We start from the raw sequence: 10,272 nt of genomic DNA, 5'->3' as shown, positions 1-10,272 counted from the left end.
AGATTGGACAAAATTACATGTTATTCATTAAAGAAAAGTTACATAGTGAGGCGACAAAATAGTGGTGACAGTGTGGTTTTGTAGATAGCAACGATAAATACTCCATATGATGTTAACTGACATCATTAATAATGAAAACATGGCTACTATATGGTCAGTAACACCTCTAGGATTTTTTTTTACACTTGAAACAAGATGCTTTCATGTGGATCTGATCCTCTATACAAACTTTACTTTCCCTGTGGACCTGCCATGTGGATTATTTTTTACCAGTGAAGTTTCTGCCCTGTTTGTGTTTTAATATTTATTTGCACCTTATGTCTAATCTCATGCACATACTGTACATGCAAGTAAAGTGAAAAGACAACATACAGTTAAGTCCTTCAAACTTTGAGAGTACATGTTTTATTCTGTACCCATTAGAATACATGTAACAACATTTAAATACAGAGTATTAGCGTGTACAGCGTATGTATCTCTCCATATGTCAGAATTGTTGATTAATATCAATAGAGTAAAGTTTGATTAAATACTCCCACTGCCCAGTTTATAATTTCATAAAAAAAACAATAAGCTCTATAAGAGTCACTGAAACCGTAAAGTTTTTTGTGTGTCACATGCATTTACAGTACAATACTGTGACAACATTGCAGGTATTGAAAATGAAATGATGAGACGTAGCCTCCTCAACAGTGTGAGAACATTACAAAATAAAATATATAAAAAGCGTACTCTTATAGCACATGTTGCAAAATAGAATAAAACAAACTAAAATGTAATTAAATTGGTCACATCACGTCACAATCTACACAGCTGTAGATTCTGACCTGGTGCAGTGGTGTTTGTCTAGAAGTGCACAGCAGAATCCTATTCGAACTTGTTGAAGATCTTCTTCTTCCATCCATCCAGCCAGGCTTTGAGAGAGAGATTGTTGTTCAAACTTAATACATTTTCTACTGGGAACTACAATGTGAAAACGTCCCTTCCTTTCACCCAGCAAGGTTAAACATCAAACAGGAGTTTCCAACATTTGACTTTTTTAAATATAACGTGTCTATTACCTCAGAGACCTTTTTACTACTGAGTGATGTAATAAACCAGACAGAATGTTTGAATGTTTGAAACAATCAGGCATTTACGGGTAGAATGTCTATGGACGTTTTCACAATATAAAATAAAGTGTTCAGAACATTAACTATGTCTAGTTTGTATATTTATAACAAAATAATGTACAGTATTTCTTAGGTCTGAGTCATATGTCTGCCGGCCGGCATATGTAGCTGACTGATTTGTTTGCACCTGATGCCATGACGACACTTTGAGGTTAGACAACACACTCCACATTTTGGGCGTAGCTGCATTGGGAATTCCTTATATGGTTATGGCTGAGTCATAGTGACTTGAGCATAATGGGGTGATCGTGGTCCGTCCGCCAGCCCTCCCATTAGCCAATTTTTAAATAGGATAGAGACACTAAATCATCCCTCGATGGTTCGTCATATGTGATTGATGTCACAGTGCTGGTTGTCATAGTACTGACATAGACTGGCCTACTCACACAACTGGTACTGACGTCATAGTACATAGTACTCAACGGGTACAGACTTCATAGTATAGTATAGTACCCCTAACAATAGGTACTGCATTATAATTAGTAATTATGCTAATTAATATTCATTCCAAAAGGTTTTAACCTCTCACCTCCTATCCCTTCCTTTAGACTTTGCCAATCACTCTCCTGGGTCAGGTTGTTACATTCGGTCAGAGAAAGGTTTTTCGCCAGAGCCAGAAGGTTATAAATACTTCTGTTTAGTTCATCTCTCTCCAGGATCACGTTGTTGTACTTGGTCGTCAACTGGTTATTGGCTGAATGATCTGCAAAGTAAAACGATGGTTATGGTAACCACAGTTGTTGCTACTGGTTCTGATGAGGATAAGCATCTGTGTGGAAACATTTGCTTTTTTATGTATACTATATAACCACTTTCTTTATCAAATGCAAGCAATAATACACACAAAAGACTCTTCAGTTGAAACAATGGGGAACTAGGTTAAAAACAAAAGTCACATTGAGGTGTGGGTCGATGCTGAGGTGGATTTTGTAATTGCTACAACTAGAAAATGTCAGAAAACTAATCTGAGGAGGTGATGTGGTAATTTTGTGACATGGAATACTCACAGTGCACGGCTTGGCCTATGATCACACCCAGTTGGATAAGACACAGCATCCCCAGACCCAGAGCGACAACTCTGAGAGGCCTTCTCACTGTTTTAGAGCGATGTCCTGAAACAGAAAGTACATCGATTAGATGTACAGTGACTGAGAGAAAGAAAAAAAAGTGCTTTGAACTGACCAACATTCTCTCTAAAATATGTTTATATGGTATGGCCAAACTATTCAAATGCCTCACTGCTGACCAACCAGTACATTAGATGACCAGTCTTAAGCGTACCCCACCCTCCTTCTCCCCACTTTGAAACAGAGAATTCACCTCGACAACGATTCACAACTTTTTCAAACTCACCCTGAGTGTGTCTTCCTGCTGTGTCCTCCCTCATGTCCTCCTGTGGTTCAGAGACAACGTCATCCACACTCTCATAGATGTCGTTGTCCAACACTATCTCCTCCATCTCTCCCTTTTCTTACACCTGTCCACCGTCCTCAGCGTCCCTCCTCTGTCCTCTGTCAAGTAACAACTACTGTATGTTGTATTTCCTCTCCTGTGTTGATGAGCTATATCAAAATAACATTTTATACGATGACTAAGATAAATATACTGAGTGTGTCTGTGGCTGGGTGGCACAATGCTACAACAAGGAAGGAAGAACAAGACTTAACCCACAAACATCCACACCCACACCCACGCACACGCACATGTGCGCGCGCACACACACACACACACACACACACACACACACACACACACACACACACACACACACACACACACACACACACACACACACACACACACACACACACACACACACACACACAGAAAAGAACATTCACACGGCAGTAGCAGGCCACAAACATTGCTGTTCATATCAAAAGTCACACCCTGACCACACAGAGCACAGTGTATTTTAACAGCAACTGCACCAAGCAAAATGGGAAGTTTGCTAACTTTATTGTATCTGCCAAATAATCTTCTTACTAAACTTACTAAGATTTTTTTTTTTGTTATGTTATCAATAAAGTCTTAGTGTTTTGTGAATTATTTGGGGGCCCACTTACAATATCCTCATGGCCCACCAGCCCCGGCGCACAGGTTGGGGATTGCTGGTGTAGGATCTATAAGCTCACATCATGCCGCATCACAACACATTGTGAGCTTGTAGATCGGCTATTTTGAAATAGCTGACGTAGGGTTAAAGTGAACTGATTTTGATGCTATGTTGACTCAATTTGCTGGGACCCCCTGGAACCCCTTTAGGGACCCCTGGGGATCCCCGGACCCCACTTTGATTGCCTTTATTGTCCCAGTAGAGCTGCCCAGTGGCCAACAGCAGTACGTATGTTAATTAACATTTAGTCCATACCCAGAGATGTGTGCACTCAAATTATTTGCAGACTGGGACAGAGTATATGTTGTTAAACTTTAGAGAGGAGGCTGCCACTGTCATGTACATTGAATACATAGCATTTATATTGCTGAAAATCAAGTAGTAGTAGCAACTGTTAGCACCATTCGGTGAATGCTAGCTGGTAATTGATCATTGTAGCCGATGAAGCCCAGCTGGTGAGACCATCCTAACTCTATGGGTGTGAGACAGACAGTCTGGGGGAGAGCGTTGTTAAGAGTGCCCTGAAGATGGTATGGTTGATTTGAATTGAAGGAAGCCAGGAGTGAAGAACTTATGCAGAGGGGAGATCAGCTTGGGATGGGCACATTATTATCAAATGAAATAAATATTTTTTGAGGCATGCATGTGGGCACGGACCCCCAGCGAATGCTTCGCGGACTCTGGACCCCAGGTTTGGGTTCACAAAGCTACTGTACTGTGCCTAAGCACGGACAGTTAAACACACACACACACACGCACGCACGCACGCACGCACGCACACACACACACACACACACACACACACACACACACACACACACACACACACACACACACACACACACACACACACACACACACACACACACACACACACACACACACGCACGGTACATCCTCCTTCATTGTCATTGAGAGAGAAAAGTTGTTGTCCCGGTCGGCTCGTGTCGTCTCTCAACGTGAAAATGCTTGAAATAATGTACTTTCTGACACGTGCCTCCCCAACGAGCATGCTCACGTGTGCATACACGACCTCGGACCCCCAGCGAACAGACACACACACACACACACACACACACACACACACACACACACACACACACACACACACACACACACATTGATTGATTGATGTAGTTTATTTAGAAAGACATGAGAATAGTACATGACAGTACATAACAGTACATGGAAGTACAAATTCACAATACAAGGTCTACTAAACTGGAAACCCTCATTAAGCATAACGCTTGTTTAAGATGAGAACCCCATGCACACAAATCATGATGAAATATAAGAGGTAGGCAGATATACACACTACTATACAGAATGTCATACAATCAGCTTACAGGTTACTGGTATGACGAGAAAAAAAAAATATATATATATATATACAAAAGAGGAAAATGAAGGAGGGGGGGGGGTAGGGAGGGGTAGGTTAAGACTTAGACAGGGGCCATTTTCGAATTGCAGCCTCCTGAAGGTGTATCTTTAGGGCAGTTTTGAAAGTGAGTAGGGTTTTACACTCCTTTACTCCTTTTGGTAGGGCATTCCACATTTTTGTTGAATAGCATGAGAACGAGTTCATACCCTTAGTTGAGCCAAATCTGGGTTGAACATGATCCGTGGAGCTGCCTCTGGTGTTATGATCATGGACTGCATTAACATTTTGGAAGTATTTTGACAAATACAGGGGGATCCCAATGTTGTGGTGTATCTTGAAGACCAGGCCCATAGCAAGTTGCTGTACTCTGTCCTCAACCCTAAGCCATCCAATCCTAGCAAAATGAGCAGGGGTTAGATGGGTTCTGTGATTGAGGCCAAGAAGTAGCCTTACAAGTTTGTTTTGGGATGTTTGGAGCCTTGTTTTTAAGGCCTTGGAGGTGTTGTGATACCATGAAGTGCATGCATAATCATAATGACCTTGAATGAGGGCCCCTGCAAGAATCTTCAGAGTATTCTTACTGACTAGGCGATCAATCCTCCACAAATAGCGTGTTGTTTGGTTGACATTTTTGATCACTTTTTCGGCGTTTTTGTTACCAGAGAGGTTTGCCTCCAAGATGGAGCCCAGGTAGGTAATTTCATCCTTTCTTTTGATGACATCATCACCCACTTTGATCGTGAAACTCTCTGCCTTGCTAAGGTTAGGACTGGACCCAAAGAGGATGGATTCAGTTTTACCCAGGTGTAATGAAAGTTTGTTGTCAGAGAGCCAGATGCAGATCTTGTTGAGTTCGGAGCTGAGAGTTTTCTCAACCTGCAGCCTGTCCCTGTCCGAGACTAGCAGGGCCGAGTCATCTGCGAACAGGAACAGCTTGCAGTCGCAGGCCTATGACATGTCATTCACATATATCAGGAACAGTAAAGGTCCTAGTATACTTCCTTGTGGGACACCACAAGTCACAGGGAGGGGGGGGGACTGGGTGCCGTTTACTTCCACCACTTGCTCCCTCCCTTCCAGGTAGGATCTCATCCAGTTCACTGACGTATCATCAAAACCTATTGCTTTGAGCTTATTGATCATAATTGGGTGATTGACGGTGTCAAAGGCCTTCTGGAGGTCCAGCATGACCATGCCGCAATATTTGCCCTTGTCGACATCTTGTTTGATAGAGTCGTTCAAATAGAGAAGGCATGTGTCAGTGGAGTGGTTTGTTCTGAAACCAGATTGGAATTTGTAGATTAGATTTTTTTCGGCAAGATACTTATCGACCTGTTCATAGACTATTTTTTCCATGACTTTCGAGATGGAGCTAAGAATAGAAATAGGGCGGTAGTTGCCAGGGTCTAATTTGTTTACTTTTTTGTACAGAGGGGTCACCCTTGCTTTTTTGAAATCGTTAGGGACCCGTCCCTGTATGATGGAGAGGTTTATTATGTGGGTAATGATTGGAGCAATGGAGGCGGCCGAGTCTTTTAGAAATTTGGCGGGGATATTGTCGAGGCCTGTGGCTTTGTGTTGATGAAGAGCACTAAATTTTTTAAACACCTCTTCTGTTTTCACAGGGGAGAGTTTAAAATCATCTTTGCGTACACCCTGTTTTTTGTAAAATGAGTCAATATGCTCTTCACCATAGCACCCAGAGTGAGGGGGTAGTTTTTCAACCAAATCTGAGGTTATGGTCGTGAAGAATATGTTGAGGATTTTACTCACTTCATGTTTGGATATGATGAGAGTGTCATTCACCTTGAGGCTTATGTTTGTAAACCTGATTTTCAATTTCTTGCTGCAGCCTAGTAGGTTGTTGAATAGCTTCCAAAGCTCTCGTGGTTTGCTTTTATTTTCCTCAATTTTGTCATCGAGGAAGCTTTTTTCTGCTAATTCGAGCATGCCATTAACCTTGTTTCTTAGCTTGTTTCTTTCTTTTTCAAGTTTAGCTACGTGGGATTCGAGACCTTTGTTAAAACACCTGGCGAGTTTGATCCTACCTTTATGAAGCTCAGAACACTTTTTATTTCTGACCTTCATGGCAGTAAGGATGTCCGAATTCATCCATGGTACCGGGCGGGTTTTGACCCTGATGGTTTTCATGGGAGCCACACTGTCCAAAATTTGAATGAATTTGGTTTTGAAACCAAGCCAAGATTCGTCTACACACACACACACACACACACACACACACACATACACACACACACACACACACACACACACACACACACACACACACACACACACACACACACACACACACACACACACACACACACACACACACAATCCGTTGTATCAGTGTGTAAACAACACGCTAACGCTGTTATTACCAAAAGCTAACATACTCTGGGGACCCTGTGTCCGCGCATGGCCATGCTGCATGCGTGGACATGGAAAAACGTTTGTCAGACAGAAGGACAGAGGTTTGTAGAATACAAAATAATTATTGTCCTGCTCCAACACCTTAAACATGGAGCCCTGTTGCCTCTGTTTGCATGTCACTATGCATTTAATTATTACTGTGTCTCTAAACACAGTTAAAGCAGCACTGAGTATCTTTCCTCTTCTATCCTGGATTTGAATCCGGTTTCCTGCGCTGACATTTTTGTGCTGACATTTTTACCATTGAGCTAATAGAGCCTGCCCTGCATGCTTGCTTGGGCAATAAATAGAATATTGACCATCAGGTCATATTTTTTTGTCAGATCTTATAGGTGAGACATGACCTTTGACACAATCTAAATGTCTCAATAGAAGAGCAGGGAGACAAAATATAACCACCCCCATTGTATAAGTTATATTGTATGAACATACTCTACCATACAGATTGGACAAAATTACATTTTATTCATAAAGAAAACGTTACATAGTGAGGCTTTAACACAAAGACAAAATAGTGGTGACAGTGCAGTGTTGTAGATAGCAATGACATCATTTATAATGAATAAATGGCTTGTACATGTGGTCACTAGCAGTATTTTAACACAAGATGCTTTCATTTGGATCTGATCCCCTATATCAGTGGTTCTCAACCTTTGCAGGCCGTGACCCACAAAAATAATCATATTTGAACTGGGCCCCCACCCTGATAAGCACTTGGAATGTAGGAGTTGAGGCATTACATTGTGATAAATGTTGTGAAAATAGCAGATCTACAAGCTCACAACACCTCGAAACGGTATTTTTTTCCCCCTCTTTCTTATACTATTTGACAATTTGGCCAATGTTTGACCAGTTTTTATGGTATAGTTTGTTGATTACTTTTGATTCAGTAAAGTTCTATTTCTTTTCTTTCTTTAATTTTTTTTTAGGTATTAAAATGATTTTTTACAAACATTTTGTTGCACCTTATGTCTGAACTCATACACATATCTGCAAGTAAAGTGAAAAGACAAAATAAGTTTGAGAATACATGTTTTATTCTGGACCCAAGCCCATTAGAATACATGTAACATCATTTAAATACAGCGTATTAGCAGGTACGTCATGTATTTCTCCATAAGTCAGAATTGTTGATTCATATTAATAGAGTAAAGTTTTATTAGATACTTACATGGCCCAGTTTAAGAAAAACCTTGTTACAGTACAATAATCTATTAAATTGAATCTATTGAAATTATTGTACTTAAAGCCTACTCAACAGTGTGAGAACATTACAAAATAAAATATCAAAAAGATTACCTATAGCACATAGAATAAAAGAAACTAAAATGTAATTAAATTGGTCAATCACGTCACAATCTACACAGCTGTAGATTGTGACCTGGTGCAGTGGTGTTTGTCTAGAAGTCAATGCACAGCAGAATCCTGGTCTCTGAGCTCGGAGATGAGCAGTCTTGAATGATGAACTGTACTGCTCTCAATGAACAACATTCTCATGTGTTCCATATTTCCAAATTGAAGATGAAAACATTAACTATTTTCCTTGTATTAATGTGATTATGGTTACAGCATTTGTACATCTTTTAAAATAAAAGGGTTTTCTAATTCTAATTCTAATGATACTACAGTTTAACTTTACAAAGCAGGACACTAAGCTGTAGCTTCATCAATGCAATTAAGAGAAACATCTCTTCTCACAGATCCAGTTGGTATTATGGTTATGTATACTTATGGGTGAACATGTCCTACTATACCATCCACCTTGCCCCCATCTTGCACAGTTATAATTGTCTTTAAGCTCAGGCTGTTCAATGGCCCAATACCTGCAGAATAAACAACATATATTTTAACCATATCCACTCAGTCACTCATATACAGTGACTTTGATAGAATTACAATAGAAAAACTTGTAAAATGTCTCACTGTGTTGTCAATGGTGTTCCATCCACCCACGTCCATTTGCCCCCAGTCTTTTTCAGACCAATCCAAGGTCCTACAATCTCAAGTTTCAATCCTCTGATGAATTCCTGATGATTTATCAATGATTGAACCATTATTTATTTTTTCTCATTCACACTATACTGTAAATGTTTCGCTATAATCATATAATTACATCACATGCATCAATCAACACTAACCTGTTCTTCTTTACTGTTAATGACCACCAGATCTGCTACTGTCCTCAGACATTGTTTTCTACTTTCCTCCCAGGTTTTCTTTTCAGTAGAAATGTAATAACAGCTGCATCCAAACTTCTTCCATCCTCTGGGACACGACTCTAAACATCAAACAAGAATTTTCCTGATGGATTTTCAATGCGATCAATTCTAACATGTACTGTAATTATAATATTGTTAGTAGTCAAACACATAACCGGAGTAAAAAATGACCTGGGTAATAATATTTTACTGTGATATAGACTCCATATCCAACATTTGACTTTTTTATATGTATAATGTTTTTATTACCACATAGACCTTTTGTCTCTGGAAAATGTCTATGGACATTTTCACAATATAAAATAAAGTGTCCACAACCGTAGCTATGTTTAGTTTGTCAACCTGTGGATATTTAGAAAAAAATATGTAATTTAGAATAAAATGTCTAATGGCTGAATCATAGTGACGGGCTGCCGGCCGGCATCTATTCACCTGTTTCCTAGGCTGTGTGTTTTCCACTTCCTGTCGGATTTCATTGGATATCATTAGTCATCTGACCAGGTTTCATTGGATTTCATTGGATCAAATCGACAGGAAGTGGAAAACACACAGGAAGTGGAAAGCCTAGGAAACAGGTGAATACAGTATTAGGACTATGTCTGAGTCATATATGTCTGGCCGGCATATGTACTGTAGCTGACTGATTAGTTTGCGCCTGATGCCATGACGACACATTGAGGTTAGACAACGCACTCCATATTTGGGCATAGCTGCATTGGGAATTCCGTATATGGTTATGGCTGAGTCACGGTGACATGAGCGTTATGGCGTGATCATGGTCCGTCCGCCGGCCCTCCCGTTTGCCAATTTTAGGCTAGAGACACTGAATTCTCCCACGGTTGGTCCGTCATATGTGACTGATGTGCTACAGTACGTAGTATGTTAAAAACAACAACAAAAACAACAAAAAACAATAATAACAAAACAGTGAAATGAATAAAATTCAGA

The 10,272-nt window shown here is 40.2% G+C and overlaps 1 protein-coding gene across 1 annotated transcript; it reads right to left on the bottom strand.

Moving 5' to 3' along the window:
* Positions 1–546: 546 nt before the first annotated feature.
* LOC308096222 (uncharacterized protein) lies at positions 547–2,677 on the bottom strand. Its single transcript, XM_080443562.1, has 4 exons — positions 2,526–2,677; positions 2,180–2,284; positions 1,702–1,875; positions 547–914 (listed from the first exon to the last, which is right to left on the bottom strand). Exons 1-4 carry the CDS (start codon positions 2,629–2,631, stop codon positions 868–870), a joined length of 432 nt encoding a protein of 143 aa, XP_080299688.1. The 5' UTR covers positions 2,632–2,677; the 3' UTR covers positions 547–867.
* Between the last annotated feature and the right edge of the window lie 7,595 nt (positions 2,678–10,272).

This window comes from Gymnoscopelus braueri, assembly GCF_963280865.1.
Source record: "Gymnoscopelus braueri genome assembly, chromosome: 12".
Taxonomy (NCBI): Eukaryota; Metazoa; Chordata; class Actinopteri; order Myctophiformes; family Myctophidae; genus Gymnoscopelus; species Gymnoscopelus braueri.
Note: the sequence above shows the minus strand (reverse complement) of the source record. Positions and strands in the feature narration are given on the sequence as shown.

Excerpts from the sequence above, each read along its gene's own strand:
- LOC308096222 (XM_080443562.1), bottom strand. The coding sequence starts at position 2,631 with ATGGAGGAGATAGTGTTGGACAACGACATCTATGAGAGTGTGGATGAC. Across the intron at positions 1,876-2,179 it reads CATAGGCCAAGCCGTGCACT|ATCATTCAGCCAATAACCAG; the intron begins GTGAGTATTCCA and ends TTTACTTTGCAG. Across the intron at positions 915-1,701 it reads TCTAAAGGAAGGGATAGGAG|CCTGGCTGGATGGATGGAAG; the intron begins GTGAGAGGTTAA and ends TCTCTCTCAAAG.